Source organism: Halictus rubicundus, chromosome 10 (assembly GCF_050948215.1).
Source record: "Halictus rubicundus isolate RS-2024b chromosome 10, iyHalRubi1_principal, whole genome shotgun sequence".
NCBI classification, from domain to species: Eukaryota; Metazoa; Arthropoda; class Insecta; order Hymenoptera; family Halictidae; genus Halictus; species Halictus rubicundus.
The window spans coordinates 10,055,612-10,079,694 of NC_135158.1; the positions used below are offsets into that span (position 1 = coordinate 10,055,612).

General features: G+C 39.0%; 3 protein-coding genes across 4 annotated transcripts in view; 1 reads left to right on the forward strand and 2 right to left on the reverse strand.

The window, feature by feature from the left end:
- The window catches only part of LOC143358086 (tachykinin-like peptides receptor 99D), a 43,376-nt gene extending 23,797 nt beyond the window's left edge, over window positions 1-19,579 (forward strand). The window contains exons 3-6 of one of the 2 annotated variants that reach the window (XM_076794976.1): window positions 3,362-3,512; window positions 13,648-13,844; window positions 15,944-16,089; window positions 18,852-19,579. In XM_076794976.1, coding sequence (XP_076651091.1) covers window positions 3,362-3,512; window positions 13,648-13,844; window positions 15,944-16,089; window positions 18,852-18,967 — 610 coding nt within the window. In that variant the 3' untranslated portion in view covers window positions 18,968-19,579. Of the gene's footprint in view, window positions 1-3,361; window positions 3,513-13,647; window positions 13,845-15,943; window positions 17,106-18,851 lie in introns of those variants that run through there. The other variant, XM_076794975.1, reaches the window with a different exon arrangement.
- Window positions 3,546-23,097, reverse strand: LOC143358083 (uncharacterized). Its single transcript, XM_076794967.1, has 2 exons — window positions 22,632-23,097; window positions 3,546-7,279 (listed from the first exon to the last, which is right to left on the reverse strand). Exon 2 carries the CDS (start codon window positions 6,766-6,768, stop codon window positions 4,198-4,200), a length of 2,571 nt encoding a protein of 856 aa, XP_076651082.1. The 5' UTR covers window positions 6,769-7,279; window positions 22,632-23,097; the 3' UTR covers window positions 3,546-4,197.
- On the reverse strand, window positions 22,422-24,080 carry LOC143358089 (peptide deformylase, mitochondrial). Its single transcript, XM_076794980.1, has 3 exons — window positions 23,547-24,080; window positions 23,104-23,481; window positions 22,422-22,587 (listed from the first exon to the last, which is right to left on the reverse strand). Exons 1-3 carry the CDS (start codon window positions 23,781-23,783, stop codon window positions 22,480-22,482), a joined length of 723 nt encoding a protein of 240 aa, XP_076651095.1. The 5' UTR covers window positions 23,784-24,080; the 3' UTR covers window positions 22,422-22,479.
- Between the last annotated feature and the right edge of the window lie 3 nt (window positions 24,081-24,083).

Sequence of the window (24,083 nt, forward strand, 5' to 3'; positions counted from 1 at the left end):
CTCTCTTGTTTCGCGAAATTAACGGGGAAGCGGTAAATGTAGGCATCGGATATCGCCCGGAGCAAATGAAAGTAAATAACAACAGTGTTGCCGAAATTACAATTGTCGTTCAACAAAAGTTTCGGTTTACCCGCCGCCATTGTTACGCCTAATGAATCGGATACTGTATCACGTGCAACCAGTCCACCGGACTAGTGGAATATCTATAATCCTGGTCGCTTATCCGCCTTGATTAAGCTAGTGGACATTTTTCAGCTCGAATTATATTCTCCGTATCATCGTCGGTTTAACAAGCCATCGCTTTGTTACCTTCCTCGCAGTCATTACCACTTACAGTCAAAAATATTTTACAAGTGACTGATTGTAATTCTCGAGTTTAATAAATGAAAAGAAGATATTGAATGTAACCGCGTTAACCCTTTGCAGTCGAATAGAGACATGTGATTAACACTTTGAACGCCAAACTAGAAACCCCAAAAATTCCATATAATCAAAGTAAGTTATTTAATGAAATCAAAATTGCAAAAAATTAAATGCACGCTACTGAGTAATCCTCCCACTTTCTTGCATGTTACAGATCCTAATTAAGTTTAGCACAATGAATATATCAACGTAAAAATTCATTTTAAAACCTGCACAAATAATTCCGTCAGCCATATATGGCTGACGTGGCGTTCAACGTGTTAAAAATTCCCATAATTTTGAATAATTTTCGCTTTATTAAGGTTCGTATTTCATGAATTGCTAAAAGTGTACGATGCGAATAAATGCGGTTAATTTGATTTTTTCTTGTTTACGAAATGTTTTGAATCGGGTGAAATTGTTGAGGTAAAATTTGAGAAAACGATACCAATATATTTCTTGTTTATTGTTGTGTTTACACTATGCAAATGATATAGTTTCGGTTAATTCTATGAAGGCAATGTCCACTATTGTATACAATTTCAAACAGTCCACGAAACTAACTCTCAGCCGTCATTACGAACGAATAGATGATAAAGATGACCATAACTCGGGAATAAGGTCATGATCGTATAAACTTATTTTACTGTTCTTCTGTAATCCAGTTCCACTATCGAAATAGGTATATTATAGAACACATTCTGTGTAAACCTGAAATGCCATAAAATCTGAAGTGCTTCCTTCTTTAAAACTAGCAAAGCATATAAAGCTGAATATTAAACGGATATATAAGATTTACGACGGCAAATAAAATGTTGCAATGCTAATGACTACTAAAAGAAGAAATAAACAGGAGAATGCGGCGAAACAAAGTGGATGGCGTTAGCTGGTTAGCACCGGCCGTAATTAAGGTTGTCACTTCAAGGAAAATGAACCGCTGTTACGTTCCAGAATCTGGTCATTCGGCAATGTTATCAGAAAAAATAATTACAATACTGAATACACACTTTTCTGTAGAAGATTGCAGCGGCTCATTGTGCCGCGTCCATTTATTTCACAATAGGCGGCTCAAGTTCGAGCGATCTCTTTTATCGATAAAGGCCATCTCCTACCGTCTTCAATCTCCTTCTACGTATTTTTAAGAGGACACCTTAAGATATTTCTGTATTTAAAAAGAAAATTACGCGCAAGATTTTATTGTGTACGAGTCTACATTATTTCTCAGAAAGGGAAAAAGTGCTCCATTCTGGTTTTATTCCGCGAGCAATGAAGAATAAAGAAGAACACACAAATATTGATTAAACAGCGCATCGGATTAGCAGAAACAGTAGTGCTCTCTTATCGGTTCAACTAGCGTGCCCTTATGAGACTTTCATCGACGGATTACTAAAGATAAGAACGAGACCGAGCACTTCGATGTGGAGTAATCGGCTCACTCGCGTCCGCTAATCGAGTTTTAATGTACCGAGCGGTGTAATAAGTTGATCATTTGAATGGCGACCAGTTTAATATCGTGGAAGGGATAGACTGGAATCGCTAATGTGGAGAATTGGGTCGAAGATGGAATTTTCATCAGAGGTACTGACGCGGTCTATCTTGATGTCTGTTCGACAAGCAAAGTGACCACCAAACAGAGAACGATCAAGATAATATAGCCGCGGGAAAGCCTTGATGAGGCAAACAGCTGGCAACCATTCGCTGACAGTAACAAGACATCCATAACTGCACGATGCAGCATTGTGGTCATCGGTGACAAATCAAGAGAGGTGTCTTTACTTTGTGCTACATGTGCGCCAATACGTTGACTGCTCGACAGACGGAAAAATCACCGATCGATAATGTCATACGGACATACAAAGGATCTGGAAAGTATTTCAACGCAGTTCCAATTTTTTAAAAATTGTGCACAGAACAATATGATCTGTATCTACCGTAGGTATGAGGATTGGAGCTTCCCCTTTACAACGACCCCCATAAAACCTGATATAGAGTTTTATTGGATGTGTTTTATTCAGCTTTGAACGTAACCATCTTCTTTATTATTAGTAATGTAATATAAGATACACCACAGAGACTTACCAACGCATTTGTTATTTAAGTTAATCACGGCTAATGGGCTGGAGCTGGTCGAAAGCTTTTTGTTTAATAAAAGAAAATTCAAGTTAATACTTAGCTTGAGTTAAGCGTCGGTACATGCTCCGGGCTAAGTATTACCGAATTGAAGCTTATTCCATCAAGACTGTTCCGAAAGGATCGGTAGAGGAAAATTTCACGTGGATTACAATCATATTTCAATTTCGTTAAAATTCCTGACATACTGCGCAGAAAGTGGGGAGCGAGTAATTATTCTCGGCTAGTTAGACCCCTGAGCCGATCCGATCAGAGCGAACAGGATTACTGACAGTGTGCACACCGACAGGAAGGTTACATGTGAGGGTGAACGCCGCGGCGCCAGAGACTTCAAAACGGACCCGAATAATCTAATCGCGTGACCATAGCTAATGCCGCATGAAAATTTCACTATCACCGCAGAACTCTGCACGAAATAAATTATCCGCTGATAAAAATGAAAGAATTCTATACTTATTTTTGTGGAAATATCAACAATATTACTTAATCTACGATTCTTGGCAATACTATTAATATATTGTGGATTACTCATTATTATTTCCTTTACCAAAATTAATTTAAATGTGATCTTCAGAAAGCACTTGAATATACCTAATAATTAATACTTATTTTCATTGGACAATTTGTCCTAATTAAACTTTAACTGAGAAATAACGAAATAGTATGTCAATTAATCATTTCTGAAATGAAGCAATCAAATATTTCAGAAAAAGGGAAAGTCTGCTTTTCTCCACGTGACGCCATGTTTCATTTAATTACATCACTTACAGAGAAAACACGTGACGGATAATAATATTTTGTAATACATCTGAAAATTCTCTGTCCCTAGGTACAACGTCATATTCATGATACTGACATACTTCTTGCCGATTGGATCAATGACGTTCACCTACGTTAGGATTGGTTTGGAGTTATGGGGCTCGCAAAGTATTGGCGAAAACACAGCAGGACAGTTGGAGAGTATACGAAGTAAACGAAGGGTATGTGCTTTTCTTGTTAATAAAATTTTACAAACGTTGGATGAAGGCTTTAATTATCAATCAAAATGATCTAACATAAACGTCGAGACGACTGTCACGAATATATTTATAATATCTGCGCAATACTTGAAGCGTTTAGTTCTTATAGACTGAGTAACTAAAAAAAATAAAACACAGGTATCGTGTAGTAATTAGTGAATGCCGTAATTTTATAAATTTTCTCGCACGTGCATCGATGCGGTTGGAAAACGCTGGGGAAGCAACGAACGCGAGCAATGAACTGACACTTGGATGACGAAGGAAATTGACTTTCGATTATCTGCTAATCTGCATCCGCCTATATAGGCATTACGGGTCTGCTTTGAAAGGTGCCACCCATTAAACTTTGAAACATGAACACTGCAATCCCTATCGGTTCTGGAAATTGATCGGTATACCGACCTCCATTCTGTTTGCGCAGAACAGTTGGCTTCTAAATATGAGACGGTACGCGGCATTATCAATTACTCTCAACAATAAACAAACCGTTAATATCCTGTTCCAAATACTGGTTAATTTATGAAACGATTTATGAAACTACAACAAACTGTGTATCGTTCTATGAACTCGCTATTAGGAACCTTATTTACTTATACAAACACGCAACATACATAAAGTCTTTGTCCTCTCATACATCCGCCCAACTCTAATGCTTTCTCTCCACTCGTTTGTCTTTAATAGTATTCTCAAAGTAACTTTTCAAATATTCCACTTGCAACTGTATGTACTGCGGATGTTGTTTCGCCCATGTTAGCAATGTCTCGAAAGCCTTCTTAACGTTTTCGTTGCTGAGCACCTCGGCGTCATGCCCGCTTTCCTCTATGTCTTCGTCTTCGTCCTCGTCCTCCTCCTCCTCCTCCTCCTCTTCGTCGTCTTCCATGTGGTCCGTTAAGAAATGTCGCTCCGTGTCCTCGCATCGTAATAAAAATTCGTTTACTGTCTCTTCGGGCTCTTCTTCGCCGGTAATCAGGCCAATAATGTCTCGTAAACTAGGCTCTAAAGGGTCGTCCTCCACCTCCTCCTTGATCAGACACGTTCCGGGTGACCGCTTCACGATGCCGCTCCATGCATTCTGAATGGTCGACGTTGTCACCTCTGCCCACGCCGCCGAAAACAGGTCGATGCAATCCTTCAGATCAAAATCGTAATAGAACTTGCGCGCACCGCCGGGAAAATTCAGCACCCGGCGCAGCATTTTAAAGCGATAGAACTTCTTCGTGTTCTCCACCACCTTCTGTTCTATCGGTTGCGCAAGGGAGGCGACGCCCGGGGGCAGAAGCACAATCTCGAAGTTATCGTTCTTTTCGAGCTCCCCGGCCAATTGCAGACTATCCTTCTGATGGTTGTCCAAAAGCAGCAACACCTTCCCCTCCTTTTCGGGAAATTGAAATATTTTCACGGACGGCTTGAAGCGTTTCTTGTACCACTCTACGAACACGTCGTGGTCCAGTTGAGCCTGCGACTGGCTCATGAAGATCACGGACAGCTCGTCTTTGCAGTGCTTCAACGCTTTCGGTTTCTCGAGCTTGTGGATGAACAGTGGCGCCAGCTTATTGGTGCCCGCTGCGTTAACACACAGCAGCACGGTTATTCGCTCCTTCTCGAACAACGACACCCTGTTCTCGCCTTTCATGCAGCGCTCCAGAAGCTTTTTCGGGAACGCTTTCCATGCGAGGCCGGTGTCCTTCGCGTAGTAAATATTCTTGTGCGATATCTTCTCCGTTTCCAGCTTTTTCGCGAAGCTCTTTAAAAACAGCTGCTCCTCGGTCTCCGTTTCCATGTTCTGCCCCCCTTGCAACTGTGTTCCCGCGGTCGTTTTTGCAGGTGTCGCCGCACCGACACTTGCCGCCGCATTTGCAGTCGGCCCTGCATTCATATAAGGCGGCGTGTTTACATATGGCGGGCCACTTATATTCATTGTAGGATTTATATCCGTTGTGTCCATATAAGACGGCGCGGCCACTTTCATCGCTGCATTCACGGCCGGTGGTCCCGCATATCCAGACACGCTTGCATTCGTTGCACTCGCACCGGCATTCAGACCTGGGTTTGCACTAGCAGCGAGTGCTTCTGTAAATGTAACCGGACCAGCAAATGTAGACGTGTTCGCGTAGTTCGGTGCATTCATGAATGTGTTCATATACGTTTGCGGATTCATGTACACCGACGGGTTCACGTACATGTCCATATACGGTGCATTAATCACTGAGGACGCGCCCGCCATCGCGTTCATTGGTGCCGGTGTACGTGTCATCGCATTCATTGATGCCGGTGCACCCATCATCGTGCTCATTGGTGCCGGTGGACGTGTCATCGCGTTCATCGTTGCCGGTGCACCCATCATCGTGCTCATTGGTGCCGGTGTACGTGTCATCGCGTTCATCGTTGCCGGTGCACCCATCATCGTGTTCATTGCTGCCGGTGTACGTGTCATCGCGTTCATTGTTGCCGGTGCACCCATCATCGTGTTCATTGGTGCCGGAGGACGTGTCATTGCGTTCATTGATGCCGGTGGACGCATCATCGTGCTCATTGGCACCGGTGCACGTGTCATGGCGTTTATTGATGCCGGTGCACCCATCATCGCATTCATTGGTGCCGGTGCACGTGTCATCGCGTTCACCGATGCCGGTGGACGTATCATCGCGTTCATTGGTGCCGGTGGACGTGTCATCGTGTTTATCGATGCCGGTGTTTGTGCCATCGCGGTCATTGGTGCCGGCGGACGTGTCATCGCGTTCATCGATGCCGGTGCGCATGATGGGCTGTTCAGAACTACGGGCACGCCCGCCAAAGGGTTTGTTGTTGCCGGTACGTCGATTTCCGGTTTTATCGCGACCGCACTCTCCGGTGGGTTTACAGGTGTACCCGTACCCGAGTTTTCGGGTGACTCCAGGTCATCCTCTTCCGGCGCGGAATCAGTCGTCGACGTGTCGTCGTTCACGCATTCCTCTTTCACGTACACAGCAGTGTAAGGACTGACATTTTCCGTATCGTCGTCGTTTTCGTAGTTGATGCTGTAACGCTTTCTGAAGGCGCACAGCCAGTCGTTGGTCACAGTGACCGTTGGTGACCCGAGTGCCTTAGAGATTTCTAACGATTTCTCCGCGAACGACGCCTCCGTGACCGGCTTGCCATGAATCATCTGCTCCAAAAACCAAGCGTACAGTTGCGCGATTATTTCTTCGTCGATCGGTTTCATGATAGGCTTCTCCATCTTCGTTCCGTTCTCCTGTTCTTCAAGGTGTCAAACTTGCAGCATATCTTGTCAAGTCAGACGCTGCAGAGCAAATTTAGTAGATATTTTGGTAACGAATTTGCAGTTGTTGCACAATATAGAATTTTATGATCCTCTGATTTCCCGACAATGCTAAAGACTGTCTTCATCATCGACAACGTGAAACCAATAACGCTTCATGCTTGTAATCTCTGCGATGAATATTTTGCCAGTTCCTGGGAAACGTCTAGCGACCACTGAGCACGTGTCTTGTGCATCTGCTTTGTGCATCTGCTTTGTGCGTCGTGTGATTCAAGCGGAGAATCGGTTTCTCTCTCGGTGACTGGTCTCTGTCTCTGTAATGTCGCTATCTACTATATTCCTAGTATAGATGCACTGTTGTATGCAGATATACCACCAATCGCTCTTGCTCCTTTCTCTTCTCCTTTTTATTTATGATGATTCAGTGTCCAAAAGCCAGCACGAGGGTCCGCCGTGCAAAGGCCGGTTTCTGGAAAATTAATTTTGAGGAACGTTAGAACATGTTCATTACCTAATTTACTATTATAAAATTTCTGATTTATATCATACTGTTACTAGATTGCAGAAAAGATAAGATTTTTAAGAACATATATAAATTGTTTTGTCCCCTACCACTATAATAAATTACAACTAACTCAGGGGAAAAAATTAATTACACCCTGGCAAGACGTCTTCAAACGTTAAAATCACTATGGCGATTAATAACTGTCCGAGTCGAAACACATTAGTTTCACATCGTTAGTTTTTCATCGAAAAACACGTCAAGCGGTTATAAATAAATTTATAAGGATAAAACAAAAATGGAAGAACCTGTTATTATCGGGTGATATATATTCTGCACACTTCGGTGCATTTTGTTGCAGTGTGATATGTTCGCTGGTTGATAGTCACTCGGCTGTGGTTGACAGGTCTCTGACTCTTGTTTCAAGGAGTCCTTTAAAACGGTGGAAATATCGATTTATGAAGAGAGGAATCGAAAGCTGCATATTTCGAGCGCGGCAGCACTCGAGGACGCAACAAAAGGAAGACACGACCGGACGATTAATTTCGCGACTGCGAGTCGCAATGGCGAAGATCAAAGTAGAGGGTCAAACCGCAGGAACAGTATTGTGCTGCATCGGCACGCACCTATTATAATTAAGCCCTGTTCTAAGTTATAATTAGACGATCCACCGGCAGGCTGTTCATCTCAGGAATCGCACTTGAATCCGTCGAATCTGTTAAAATCACGTGTCTAGGATCAGCCTGCTATTAACTTGAACATTCCTGTCCCTCCGAGAAACATAGTTTACAGAACTGTGCCATACACAGCGGATAATCAAATTATTAGAACCACAGTACGAAAAAGAGGATCCGCTTTCATATTTCAGTGGAGATATGATTTTATATTTAAAAAAGAAATTCACAATTATGCACCGCATTCTGTTTGACTTGTTTCATGTGCATGCGAGAGTAAGTCTGTGCTTAATGTAAATAACTTCTGCAGTAATTATCCGAACTTGTTCCATTAAACACTTTCTGCAAAAAGTAGAGCAGTGCTGTTAAAAGTTCGCAATCTCGGAGTAATCCACACACTGTAATCGTCGAAACCTGTTATCTTCAGAGATAACGAGTCGTGGAACATTTCGTTACCAAAAAAAAAACTTCAAAATTTTTTAAAACAAACTTTTCAAGCCTTAATGAGGCCACTTGTTGTAAAGATCCAATTCGAAGATAAAAGTACAATACTCCTGATTAGGAAAATAAGTGATAGTTTAACTTTAAGTACTGTGACTCAATATTGTTGATTATAGTCTTGGGGATAAAAGGTAATAGATCACACCGAAGTGCCTTTTCCTCAATAAGTAAGTACTTTTTAGGTACGAAGGGGAAAAAGTATGCCAGGTCAGACCGGTCATTTAATTGAATGAAAACGGTGAAAGCAGGAAAAAGGTTAGGGGAGCATTCTGCGCACGGGTACGACGAAATTCATAAGTCTCCCCTATGCCGAGGTAGTTTTATTGGATTACGATTAAACGGCAAAGAGAGCCTATGTTTTCTTCCGCATACGGAATCTGCTCGTCCACTTTAGCACGTATGTGATTACGATGTTCTCTGTTAATCTAAACTCCCTCGAATCATGCAGACTAGCTTAACGTCCTCCTGGTATTTACGTTAAACAAGTCCTAATGACACTTTAATAACTTCGGTGCTCATTGCATCACAAAACCGAGTATTACCGTTCCAGAAAAACGCTTTGAATAGAGGCTGTAACAGACGGAGAGAGCTCATTACGTTAACAGTGAACGATGATAAGAGTACCATAAATTTTCCTCGTGTAATATATCACTCCGGACATGATTTGAATTCGCTTTACAACAAAGCGATGTTAACGAGAAACTTGAAACTCCTCCTCTATAGTGGCCATTTTATAAACCGGAGGGACTGATATCCATTTTCTCAAGAAATTAAAAGTGATAATCATGAAATTCCTCGCCCATCCACCGGTCTCCAATATTTAACGTCATTAGTGATTTATCGATTCTTTACATTAATAATGTTGCATTGGCTCGTGAAAGGCGAAACTTTCTAGCATGGACGAAATTGGTGGAAAATGGAAACTCCCAGTGATTAAAATTCAAGATAAAAGGGACCTATTATTCGCGGCTCAAGCAGAAAATCACGAGAGGTTGATCCCTCTATGGCGTCTTTCGGGGGAAATACAAAGAATTTCACTATTCCCCGACCTTAATAACACGACGTCCATTATGTTTCCCGAAAAGAAATAGAACACATTTGCCCATGTACACTGTGCTGGACAGAATAATAAAACACTATACATATTTGTACAGCGTGTGGCCGGACGAGTGGTACATCCGGGCGTGGGTTGATTCTGCATGCAAAAGCGAGTCGAAAAAAGGGAATACAAGTTTTTCGTTTGACACCTCGTTTTCGAGAAAATCGAGTTTGAAAATGCAGCAAATGCGCGCGCTATTACGGTAAAGTCTCGATCTAAGCCGAACGGAGCTACACGATCTTAGTCGGTTCGCATACTTCCTCCACTGGGGGGCCTCGGTCATTGGGTAGTGTAAACCACAGTAAATCTCACAAATATTGAATTTTACGATGACTAACAAAACAGTTATAGCATAGTGAAAATGAGTTAATGGAAAGTAGCCACATGCTTCTGAACGGCAGTGTAAATATGTAACGTGTCTAATCATTTTGCGCAACACCGCATGCTCGCCCGTTGGCACGCCCAGCGAAAATTAGTGCACAGATTTCGCCTCTTCATCAAAGTGCTCGAGCTGTTATCCGCCAATCCTCGCCCACCAACATTATCCCCTTCCCGACCTCATTACACGCTGGCGATGCTCACCTTTTAGCGGGCACGCACTATCCAAAATTGAGGGAATTCAATACGGTCTGCCCCCACCGCTCGCATAACATGATATTCCTGCAACACGATTACAGAATTGGATAAATTACCGGTGATTTCCACTGGAAACGGAGGTGCTTCGATCCATGTTTCGAAATTTTTAAAAATCTCTCCGGCGAATGTAACCGAGCAAAAATAAGAAAGTTCTTCAAGTACGGTGTACAGGAGTGAAGATGCTGCAGAGAGAAGCTGGATATTTTTTTTGCCAAAGAAAATATTTTACACGGGGTGCCCTGCGTGGACAACCGAGAAGAGAAAAGAAAATCTTTCTGAAATGGATAAAACAGCGGTGCAATTTTGCATCTTCTATTTCTTCTTTTGAGCTTCTATTTAAATTTCTTTGTATACAGGGTGGTTGGTAACTGGTGGTACAAGCGGAAAGGGGGTGATTCTACGCGAAAAAGAAGTCGAAAATATAGAATAAAAATTTTTCGTTTGAGATTTTGTTTTCGAGAAAATCGAATTTAAAGATCCGTCGGGTTCGCGTGCTTTAGTATGCGCAGGAAGTAGAATTGGTGGCTCATGATCAGACGCAGCAGACAATTCCTATCGAATAACACGCGCATTGGCTGCATTTTCAAACTCAATGTTCTCGAGAACGAAGCTTCGGATGAAAAAATTTTATTCTATATTTTCGACTTCTTTTTTCGCGTAGAATCACCCCCTTTCCGCTTGTACCACCAACCACCCTGTATATTAGTGGTCAAAGGGTAATGTCATCCCCTTAACATGGATACGAGCTGCCACGAAAAGTACGTGTCGAGTGTTCCCCCTCGAGCTCTGCAAACTTTCGTCAAAATCGACGTCACAGTTGGACGAGAGGTGTGCTCGCGAGCGAGCGAGCGAGGAAACTGTGTTAAAGAGCATTTTGCAATTGCATATTGATGCGGAAAGTGCTGCAACAAATCATTCGTGTGTGTGTGTGTGTGTTTGTCTGCTGCACACTTTAAAATTCCGCCGAAGACTCTTTCGCGAACTTTCCACTTTGAAGAACTTTTGTGTCGGGGAACTCGCGCGAAAGGTACACTGGGCGTAAATTCTCTCAACAGGTTTTTAAGCGAGGATGTGCCAAAGTCGTGCAGAAATAATTTCTCCGAAATGCCGTACAGTTTACGCCCGGAGGAGACCTCGACGATTCATATATTACAGGCGCATCGAAACTCTGCATTCTGGTAGATGTGTTACAGACACTTGAAAATCGTGCGAACCGGTCGGTGCAGTGACACACTGGGTGCTATCGAAAGGGATTCAACAACAAAACCATCGAACAGTTTTGCAATTTCAAACCAGCATTCCCACGAGTGAAAAGTAACAAACTGACACTGTCGCTGCTGTAATAACTCAAGGGTATCGACAACCTCGTAAAGAACGAGTATCCCTGTCTAGTTACTCGAACAAATGCGATACGTGGCGGCAGAGATTTTCTCGACGATAAAACCAGGAATTTCGATTCGAGAGTGTCACGAACGTAAATGATTATATGGTCTATTACGCGCGCGTAACGACAAGGCGAGACAGTATCGTTGACAATTACGAGTTTTTTATGGCCTACTTATCCTTTGATCGAGTCGCCTCTTCACCTTGACACAGGAAACTTCGGCAAATCGAATAGTTTAATTAATTTTACAGTTTCTTCGCCTTTGGGAGACAAAACGGAGCGGCAGATGTTTTCAGATGTTTTAAAGTTCAACAGTAAAATTCTGAAAAGTATTTCCCGATAGGAGGAAATGAAGTGGCGCTGAAGTTAAGCACACAAAAAACAATTGAATGAAGAGACGCGTAAATATTTTCCTTCTTACTCTATAATGCATTTTTTGCTTTGTTCGATCCATCGGTAAAAGCGAAATGTGTGATAAAAGGGTGACGGGCACGTGAAAGTGGAAATTGCACTGTAGTCACATTTTTCATTTCATTGGACTCCCCGAAAAGTGCAGAAAAGCTTTTTTTTCATAGGAACGTTTTTTACATGAGATGCACGAGCAAAATCGAATATTTACCGGAAACCTGAATAAATTGTTTAACCTCCTTTACATCTATCCACAATATGTTATTTTATTACTTCGTAACACATCCGAGGACTATTTCCTCCGCGCAAGGATTTATAAAATAAAAGAAAAGTATTTGCGAAAAATGAGAACTAGTTGTCTAAAAAGAATGGTAAAAATACAAATTACGAGAAGCTATGGAACATAAGGAAGAAAATAACAACCAGAGAATGCCTGCGTTATCAAACACAATAAAATTCAATGTAAACATGTAAATGCAAAACGTGTCACGAAAAATGAGAACTGGTTATCCGGGGGTGAAAAAAATGGTAAAAATCCAATTTGCGAGCGGTGCATAAAACATCAGGGAGGAGAGGTGAAAAAAAAAAAATAAAAACTAGAGAACATCCACGTTATCAAACATAATACCATGGGATTCTTGTTATACCGTTTAATGGCACCTAAATTCAACGCCGTTTGAGCTCATTTTACTTTCAAACAAAGGAGCGTAGTTCTTTCGCGCCGAGATTCAATGATTTTATTCATGAATTTCGGCATTTCAAGGGCGCCGAACTGTATCCGATTAAAAATGAAACACCTCATCGCTCTTTACCTGAACATTTTGTTATTAAGTGGCGTACTATCGTCGTATTACGCGAATACAAATTGTAACCGTTGCACGAGGGCCGTTCCGAAAATTTTCTCAACAATCGTCGTCGTTCCGAAAAGTCACGTATCACCTTGGATGTATTTAGTAAACTGTAACGTCTCGCGCTATAAAGCGCGCGCGAGCAACGACAAAAGGTATTGTGAAAGAAATGGAACACTTTGGCACTGGCAGTCATCAATGCGAGGGCCATTCTGTGCAGTTTTTGAACGTCGGAACAATGAGATCCTGCGCAGAGCACGATAGCTGGACGTCACATTCCTGCTAGACCGTACGATAAGAAACTTAAGCTCCCCGTTTGAGCATGTCCCCTGGAAAAGCGAGTACATTAAATCCTTCCACGGCGAAATTAGAAGTTCACCACTCCTGTAACATTCCGAGTATTTCTGCACTTACGCCGGAGCAACATCTGGTTCCACTACTACAATATAACCTGGAGAATCGTCGAGAATTTTCTGACAATGCATTTTACAAAATGTAGTCTCGAGACGCTACAGCGCGACGAGTCTCATAACATTTTAGATATATAAATTGCATCCTCTGAAGATTTTTGACATTTGCCGTTCAAAAATCGTCGGAAAATAGTGAAATGCAAATTCTGCTCGGAAAGACAGTTTTACTTTGCCCCGAATTTACCGAATCTCTGCAGAAATGAAAATTTGCATCGGTCTACATGTAATCATCAGCGCGAGCTCTTCCATCGGAAATAGGCTACAATCGGAGCCACTGCAATCGAACCACGTTAATCGAGAATACGATTGTTTCAGGTAGTAAAAATGATGATCGTGGTGGTGGTAATATTTGCAGTATGCTGGCTACCGTTCCAGGTGTACTTCATCGTGGTGTTGTACTTGCCCGAGATCACAAACAAACCGTACATCCAAGAAGTTTACTTGGGCATCTATTGGCTAGCGATGTCTAACAGCATGTACAATCCGATCATCTATTGCTGGATGAATTCCAGGTAAAATGTTATTTTAAGCAGCACGTGAGTATACACCTTTCGTTAATACTTGATCGCACATATCTCGATATCGATTGGGAACGCTGAGACACTCCGATCTGCCAAGCAAACGGGCGTAATCGCGTAGAACCTGAATTTTAGCGTTGCATTTTCTTAAGTTTCTTGCTATCGCGATAATGGGATCTTCGTCGTCGCAAACAATGATGCAATTTACAGTAATGCTTCCCCGTTCGTACGAGTTATCAGGCCGATACACTCGAAGGTAACGATGCAATGGGGTAGAAGATCTAATGGGATCATAAACAGTCAATTCGATTGCGAATTCAGTGTCGCCTAGAGGTCTCAGGTGTGGAAAATCTTTAAAAACGCTTGGGTCGAATATAACGTTACAACTACCGGATGTGGGTGAAAATTATTTCTGTTTTCTTTCATAGTTAGCGAAATCACAAAAATATTTGCATGAGAAATGTCTTAATTCGAGCACGTATTCTAGTAAAAAATATATAAAAATAATCGTTATTATTAGACTACGGATCCTCATGCGAAAGAAAAATTGTCTACATCAAGGCACTGGAACGAAATACAAATTTTCCCTCTTAATAATTTGATTAAGTTGATGATAATATATTGATATTCATAAATCTGTTTCTTCCTTCCACCGATTCATGTTTTTCAAGTCATAAATTGAAAAATCGATTCGACGCATCTAATTAACTTCTGTACCGCATTAATTGGCGAACGTATAAAAGTTTATCCATTTATATTCATCTCTTCCACCGAAAAGCTGAACGTCATTGTTTGTAAAACAAACAATCAATCATGTTTCTTTTTTATGGCAAGCACACAATAAGAGTGGACCGATGATTAATGAACGAATAATTCCGAAAACTCGCCGACGATGCGTATAGTTCATATATCATAAGTCCACAGTTTGCACTCCATAAGCAATTATGAACAAATAGTTTGAAAACAATGCGACGGAATTCTTTGCTGTACAACTTTCTCGAACAAATGATAGAATGAATTGAACTGAAATGCTGAGGATTAACAGGATGATGAATATTGTAAGCCAAACAGTTTCAATCTAGCTTGTGTAAAAAACCGAGGTATAATGAAGATAGCTCTCGTCGCCACACTGTTTTTAGACTTCGAAAAGTTTCGCGTACCGTTCTAGATAAGTACGAGCGACTTCGCCACAGTCTTTTTATTATTTGTCACTTAAATTACGGAAGTTTTTACGGCGCGATAACCGTGACCATGGTACTTCCAGCCCGACACCTATAAATGTGTAAAATGAACCCGACCAGATAAATTGACTCGTTATTATAGATAATCACTGCATCTCATCTCGTTGAAATGTGATTCATTAACAATTTACTGTGCGTTATACTCTCGAATTACGTGCAAAGAAATTGTACGATATTAATTTTTCTAATATAATTAATTCTGTAATAGTCATTTATTAATAATTCTCATAAAACAGCATTTATGACAATACTGGCTTTACTTGCGCTACAACATAAAAATTCCTTCTAAATTTTTTACGTTTCGAACAAAAACGAATTTTAATTGAAAAACTAATGCAATCGTTCATTGCACCCACGCAACTGCACTCCTGAAAAATATGGACCCACGAACGTAGTTCTCTTTGAACCATTTATCTTGCATCATTGACATTTTCCTGTAACTGAATCGGTAATGCAACTATAACATGAAACAGTTGCACGGGCCATCCTGTATTTTATTTTGCACATTTTTACTTCAACACATACCCGACCACCATTTTCTCTCTGTTCCTGTGTTTTCTTGTATTTTCTAATAAATTGCGAGTTCTTCTTTCGTTGATACTCGTGGGCTATTTCAATTCGCTTCAATGTAAAGAAACTAGAGTCCTTTATTTACTGCCAGGCACAGTATGGCTAGATTAGAATAAAAATAAAAATTGTCTAAATTCCTAAGTTATTCTAATGTCTTCGCAATATTAGTCGTTTGAGCGTTGGCGACGAACGGTGAAATGGCAAATTTTCGTCACGGGGGTCGGAGGTCAAAATGAAATCAATAAGAATTTAGCGAGAAAAAATCATGCTGCATTTTTCTAGATTTCGGCGAGGATTCGCGCATTTCTTTTCCTGGTGTCCATGGATACGAGTGCCTCTAGAACCGGCGTTATCCCGATCCGAAGCTGTAACGTCCCGGTATAGCTGCACCGGAAGTCCGCAGACGAACACCAGGATATCACGGAACGGTACGTCCTCCCGCACGTCCTCGGAACGTCCTTGCACTACATCGTCTTCGACATCCACGAACGAATCACGCTTGGATCACGACGATGCCCAAACGGACGAACGAAATTCGTACATAAATTTGAACGAGATCTCTAACGACTTAGCCGTCGGTGGAATCGATGTCGATGTAAAACCGCAGATCACGGTAACGATATCGAAACAACCAAATTGAATTCGTTTATCGCTGTCACGAATAATGGCGATCGCGCGCGATAGTTTGTAAGTGCTGACTCCAACGAAGCAAAAAAAAAAAAAGAAACAAAAAACAAAAGAGAAGAAAAATCCGTGTAGCTGTACGTTTTAATTCGATTTATACTTTCGTAGAGACGATTGAAAATCTATCGAACGGAAAAAATAAAATCGGAGAGTTGTATCAAATCTATTTGCACTTTCGTACATGCTATTGCAAATCTATCGAAACGATTGAATTTATATGAAATAAATGGAACCGTGGACCCATTACATTCGCTCCAAATTCGCAGGACCCAATATGGAGATCGAAAAATCCTTGTAAAAATTTATTATTGCCAGCCGTATACATCTTTTTCTTTTCGTAAATAACATTAAGAGAAAGATATCGACAAAAGTATGACAAAATTCTTGTTATTGATGTCTGAACTTTTACCTAGGCCAAGGCTTCAAGCACAATATATAAGTCAGGTGAGGAAAGGTAATGTAATATCAACACATATCGATAATAAATTTTTCTTTACTGTTCAAATGAAAGATGAAATTGCTTATTACGCGGTAGCATACGCGTCGTAGGCCCTAGTAATGTTTTTATCGAACAATATACAGAATTTATAAAGAACATGTGGGAGCTTTAAATTTTACAGAACAAGGCAATTTTTAGCATACTAAAATGAGGTGGTGCAGTAATTGCCGTAAAGACTCGAGTCATCAATGATTTATCCTTTCATAGAGTGCTACAACGTACTCAAAAAAAAAAAAAAAATGTATCGATGCCACAAAATTTTCGCTGAATCCAAAACGTTTCGAAATTGATTTAAAGAATACAGCTAACGCCCCGTTACGGTGCATAGCTGCAGTGTGCAAATTAGTGATTAAATGGAGTAACATGTATCTACACGCATAAGCTCCGCCTAAGTCAGGTATGGAGCCTGCTTAGCTCTTACCATATCGGTCAATCCTATCACCCGCCGAACTAATTTACGACTTCGCCATATCTGTAGCAACAAGAGTAAATAGACGTTTCTATACTACTCTGTATCAGTGTAGTCCATAGATAAGGACTTCCATACGCTTCTGTTTCTCTATTAATCATTTGCATTCAAAGGAAGAACATTTCATGTTACCAAAAATTCTGAAGTATCCGAAAGACAAAATCAAAAATACATATCGATCAAAAGATGTCGACGATTATTATCGCAATTAAATTATATCGCATGCTCTCGTTCGCTTGGCACTGTTTCTTTTTGCCTTCGGCGAATAGCCAATGAAGAAGAATAAAATAGCAGCCACGATTCCAGGCCATTTCACTATGTTGTTCGAATAGCGCGATATCGTAATGTAAAGGAAAATACGGTTTCCAGCATGGAGAAAAACTATTTCGAATTTCCACTCGCTCATGACTTCCTTTAACTCCCTCCATAATGTTTCCTGCCTTTAAATCTTTCTCGCGCGGCTCTCTCATTACAATCTCTTTTACGAGCCCTTGCACTTCCACCCTTCATTCATTTATTTTCCGTCGATCGCGTTAATAATTAATGTGCGCTGATTTTAATCGATCTTCAAACCTAGAATATACAGGCCAATTTAATAATAATCTTTTAAACGAGTCGATATATAAAGCTAGAGCATGACAATGGTTTGCTTGATTATTTCACTCATTTATCCCACTTTTCGTCTCCCTATTTTCATTTTAAAAATTGACTTCTTCAGCTTGACTTGGTTTAAAGTATTCAATACAAGCGTCGCATTCCAGAAAACAACCAAGAGGAATGTATTGATTGCGAGGTATAGCAATTTACGGGATAATTAGGGAAAGTCTTTATAAGATCTACAACTTAACTTGGACAGCATTATTCTACGTAATACCGTGCTGTTCGATGCAAGCTCAAGAACTTAGGGTCAGTTTCCCACCGGAATTGTTGCTTTAGGAAGTATCCCTTGCTCGCATAGTTTCGTCAGTAATTAATTAACGGCCTTGATGCGAATTAACGAAGAAACATCGTTGCTAACGTAGCTATACAATAGAAAAGTGACTTGAAAATTGATATCACCGAGCGTCTATTGCTCCACCTCATTATTACTTCGCAACAATTGACAAAAACAGGAAAATTCAATGTTGTTGCAAACGATGCTATGCAAAATAAAAATTGTCCAAGTCAATTGTGCGAAACCAGAGTTAAACGAAAAAGTATTTTCCCTGTTGATCATCTTAAAGAGACGAAAATAATATAGAGATATTCTCAAATTCTTCTAATGTCTTTTTCGTTTTGTATCTGACCCGTTAAATTTGATCGTGGGCGCGTAAAATTCGCAGACCGGTAATAAAGTCTTGAGAATTTCTGCTTTCCATCGTGAACTTCGAGTACATAGAAACGAGCAAAAGTTTCCTGCACAACTAACGAGCGATCGATTAAGTTCCCCACACATTCCGACACGTTGACGTTTCACCTCGGAACAAAGAGATTAGTAGAGATCGATACGCAAGAATCCTTGTATCGGTGCAAACAAGCCCTATTTCTAATTTCAATAGGCACGGCGCGAATACCGTTGAACCTGCAATCGTCGAGAGGGGGAAATGATCGTTTTCTGGCTCAACACCGAGGAAGAAAATGGAAAAACGCGCAAACTAGCGAGCACGTGTCTTGACAGGAGGAGGAGAATTCACAGCAACAACGAGTACACACCTGGATATAAGAGTACATATCTTAAGCAGTCGCCTTCGTCGAAATTCACCGAATACAAGAGGATCAGAAGAGAAAATGATCCATATCTCCTCTACCTTGACTATTCGACGCCCGTTATTGACCAGAATGAACGCTCAAATACCTGTTGACTTTATGCGATGTAAATGTTGATTACGTGCTAAGGATTAATCAGAGTTTCCGTTTTGATGTAAATATCATTAAATCGAGCTTCGGAACAGGCGTGTGACGATGACAGATAGTTGGCGCTGGAAATCCAGTTTCACACAGTTTCTGTTTGCTTGGAGCAAACGCGCTATAGCGATTACACGCTACAGCAGAGCTGTTCACCGTCTGCCCGCACGGGCAGCGATTTTCTTGCCCTCGGTACACAGAAAGGCGGGCACGAAGCCACGCCCCTGCGGGCAAGGCTGCGTGTATTTGCCACACGCATTGTCACAGCTACGTGGCCAGCTACGGATGTGCTAAGGCCTATCCCCACTCCGCTGAGTCACTTGCCCGTAGCTGTGCCTGCAGCCAGATGAGGGGAGGGAGCACGAATTGAGGGGAAACACGTCACGTGGTGATAGCGCGGTAGAAGGAGAAGTTAGAGTGGGGGCACAAGTCTTGATCTAGCGACTCTGCCGGCAAGACTTGTTCGCCCACTCTAATTTCCCCTTCCACCACTGTACTGGCAGAGAGAGGGTAAGTTTTTCCCCTCAATTCGTGCCCCCTCCCCTCGTCCGCTAACTCTGGCTATGCCCACGGGCGCCCTTGCCTGCTAATAGACATGTTGAGCAGCTCTGCACTACAGTGACTATTTTGAATATGCGAACTGAAGGACTGAAAATGAGTTTTTGTCTCTTCTTTCTCTCTGTTGAACAGTCTGTGATATTGACTTCCATCGCTTACCCCCTTTTGTTACTTATTGTTAACTACATTGTCACATTGTTTCATTAGTTAACGACACTTCAACTTATTTTCAAATTTCGATTGTTCCGACATTTGTTATTCTGATTTTAAAATGATTTGAAGAAAAAGCACGATAATTTGTGTAATTTAATAAAGGATAAAATAGGAGTTTGTACCGTTTATTATGATCTTAACAACGCAGAAATTATTTTGTCATTGTTATCGTTGAATTGACTGTCCCTATTCATATTTTAATCTATGCACAATATGTAACGGACCAATGATCTAAATACAAACATTGTTTTTTGTGTAACGATGAAACGAAGAGAAATTGAGGAAACTCACAAACGGAGAAGTTATATTACGATTGTACATTAACACATAGAGACTTAAACGGATTACTTAATTGTAAAACATAAGGTGCTTAATTTTATTAATCTTCGTGTTCCTATCGTGTGTATTAATAAGCGTGATAGTCTACATACTAAAAAATACTAATTTTCAATGGTCAAAGATATTTGCTACTTCAAGAAAATAGTTCCTCGAGAAACGAACATTTTTTATAATATTCTGTTGTTCATACGGAATTATATACAATTATTTCATGAAATTTAAAAAATATCGTAAGTTTTGCACAATAGAAAGTTAAATGTAATATTCTTTGTTACAAATTTAAGAATAACATTTTTATTATATTTTTCTTGTATTTTCATTAAAATAAATACTTAGAACTGCCAATTATATATTAAATGCTAATTGAAAAAAAAAACAGAAATTTATGCTTTTCTGATATGAAAAAGAATGTTAGTGACAAAGGTTCTTTTATCGCTTACAACTGAAAATTTACTTAAAAAGTTGATAAAGACTTCCCTCTGTAGAATTGCCAAGTCAAATCTAACTATGAGAAACAAATTTATGTGTGTGATTATCATTTGCAATTTGCATAAAAATAATGTCAACTTTTGTTCAGATTTCCTACTATAACATAGTGCGGAGCAAGAATATTCTGGGAAAAACAAGCGCTTTTTAATGTACTAGTTAAGTAGAAACATATATAGACATTATTGCAGTTAGTGTAATGAAAAATGTCATACATAAGACAAAGAATGAGTAAACTGTTCAGTATGTACAAAGATGTATGAGAATCAATTTAATGTATAACTATTGGTTTTTGTTCATATGTAAATACTTTCAAAATTTATAAGTTAAAGAGGGCCCATAAAACATCATTTTGCACAATGTATTTACTCGAACAAGAACTAGTTTTCCTGAAGCAAGTACTTACCAAAAAATAACTCCAAACAAAGAAACTTAAATATAAATAATGTACAATTTACTTTCTCATAAAATAGAGTGTACACCGAAAGAAGAATGATGTTCTATGAGCATTAAAAACGATATACGAAAGCAAAGAGATACATGATATCAAAATAAATACTTAATGTGATATTTGTATGTATTTTTTATGAAGTATTTCAACATAGGTACTACAATAGATACATATAAGAGAAAATATCTTTAAGTATTTAATGATATTAAATCATTGAAAAGCTTATTAAGTGCAAGAATGTTTTAAAAGATACGTAGTAAGGTATCAAGTACTTTAGGTATCATATTGGAACCAAATTTTTTATTTTTTATTGTTGTAAAATATTATGATCTCTTCTGTTTCTAATTTATACTTGTTAGTTTTATCAAAATTAATATTCATATTAAATACTAAAATTGATTAACGGTAACGTATAATTTACCGATGACTGTCATAATGATCGAAATAAATAATCTGAAATATTGTTTCATGAAGTTTTTCTTATTTGTAGCCCCACTGAGGGAAGTAAAAATTATATTGCCATTTTAACAAATGAAGTGTTTTATGTATATCCTATAATGCAATGGAATCAAAACTACTTGACACCATAAGCATACTACAAATGGTAAGAGATGACTTACTCTAGAGAAATACTGAGTTCCAATTATATTACTGAGCAGTACTAAATTATACTGCTGGAATCTAAAACTATATATATGTATAAAAAATATATATATGTATATATATATATATATATACACATATGTTTGCTGTAAACTATAAAATCTTCTAATTAAGAAAAGATTAGAGCTATTTTCATAGTAAAATTCTTATCTTTTGTACGGTTAAAATATTAATTATTTTCAAATTTCCCAAAATGGAGATCATAAATTATCAATAAGTAAATAATGTAATTCAAATAATTTAATTTGCTCTTACTGAATTGTTTTTTGTAAGCGATACATGTAACAACCTCTATCTGTGCAATATGAATGCAGGAATACATTTTATAACAATTCAGTAAAGAATACTTATTCAATTATGTTTAAATCAATTTTATTACCCATTTTGGTTCCTCCGAAGTAAAACGTATATCTCCTAATAAGATAATGTGTTTGTAACCTCAATGATGTACAAGCAAAAATAACCTATTTTCTACATTACACCTAATTTTTTCGAAGACAATCAAACAAATGTATTTGTAGCATATAATTCTTTTAATATAGTACAAACTCCTTTAAATAACGCCATTATAATTATTTAGCATAAAATCTCAATGCAATTTTTCCTTTATGTATGTTTATCTCTTTCCACAAAGAACATTGAAATGTCGATGGATCCATTTTATCAATATAAAGTTTACCCTGAAATTAAAAAGGATATGTATATGTATAAACAATATATTTACCTGTCTTTTTGTTAACCCTTAGGAACATTGTTTTTCGTCAACTGGATAACCAAGAAAATACATTGTATTACGTTCTAGGTGTAGTTTCTACGAAAGAATAAAATATTTTACACAAAAACACAGTCTCGTTAATAACAAAAATCTTTTACAATCTTTATCTTCTCTGTTACGACGAAGAGAAACAATACTTTAAGACACACATCAATGAAAGACACTCGACATAACTGCGAAGTGACAATTTTAAATACACGCGCATGCGCATCAAATTTTTAAAAGCCGGGTGTCCATGCAAAAATGCAAATTTACGTATTATAATAAATACATACAATATTGTTAAAATTATTTCTAACAAAAAAGATATCAAATAAACAATGCTATGAATATTTTAATAATATTAAGACTCGTGTTGTATGTAAGATATTATTATTCTTAATGCTGTAATTGACCAAAAAATAGTGTAAATCTAATTTACTTGTAAATGATCAAATTCGTGTTGAGCAATTCTTGATGTCCATCCCTTAGCTTTCCAAGAAAATGTAGTTCCAATTGGATTTACAGCATTGATCTCAACTTCTTTTGCTCGTGGTACATTTGCCCTGAAACCAGTTACACTCCCACATGATTCACTAAATATTATTTCTTCCGGATTTTGTATCTCCATGGTTGGATTAATAAAATATGTTAAAGGAACTTCCTCCATTTCCAGGGCTTCTGTAATTCTTGGGTCAATTTTATCAAGTTCATTCTTCCTTACTTCTATAGCAAACACTTGCAAAGGAACACCAATTTGTGGCGCTGCCAATCCTGACATTCGATAATTTCTCATTACATCTTTTAATTGTTCAAGCATCTGTGACATCAAATTTGAACATAATAATTTTTATGCATTATGAATCTACAATTGTGTGCAATTACCGTTTGAAATTCCCGCGTTTCTATTACTTTAACATCGACTGGTGTTGCTTGCATTCGTAAAACAGGGTCGCCAAGTTGACAAATATGACCATAAGGTGGTTTTGATGGTTCAGATTGAAAATAATTTGCCAAAGTATTCTTGACTGACTTAAAACTGAAGCGTCGAACACCACATTTCTTTGTGTTCGATACACAATTATATATGGTATAATAATTACTGAACTTTATTAAAATCATTGTTGCACAGTACTTGTCACTTATATTAAAGTAACCTCAGATAACCAGTTAGGTTGGGCCGTCGTTCGAAGCCATTTAATGTTGGCAATATGTGTAACAGAAAATTGCAAATGTACTGATTACTTTAGCGCAAAATATAAATATTATTTTTAATTTGTATAAAAACAGCCAACCAGCTAATAGATTTTGTTAATAAAAGTGATGTAATTTATTTTTATGTTCACAACCTCAAACTTTGTGAATTCACAGTAATGATCTATAAATTAACTAAACTAATAGATTTCGAATTTTTTTATATCG

What these genes read in the sequence shown, in the direction of transcription:
- LOC143358089 (XM_076794980.1), bottom strand. Translation starts at nt 23,783, where the DNA reads ATGATTTTAATAAAGTTCAGTAATTATTATACCATATATAATTGTGTA. An exon ending in AAACGCGGGAATTTCAAACG is followed by an intron (nt 23,482 to 23,546) that starts GTAATTGCACAC and finishes TTGATGTCACAG; the next exon opens with ATGCTTGAACAATTAAAAGA. An exon ending in ACGAATTTGATCATTTACAA is followed by an intron (nt 22,588 to 23,103) that starts GTAAATTAGATT and finishes TTTTAATTTCAG; the next exon opens with GGTAAACTTTATATTGATAA.
- LOC143358083 (XM_076794967.1), bottom strand. Translation starts at nt 6,768, where the DNA reads ATGGAGAAGCCTATCATGAAACCGATCGACGAAGAAATAATCGCGCAA.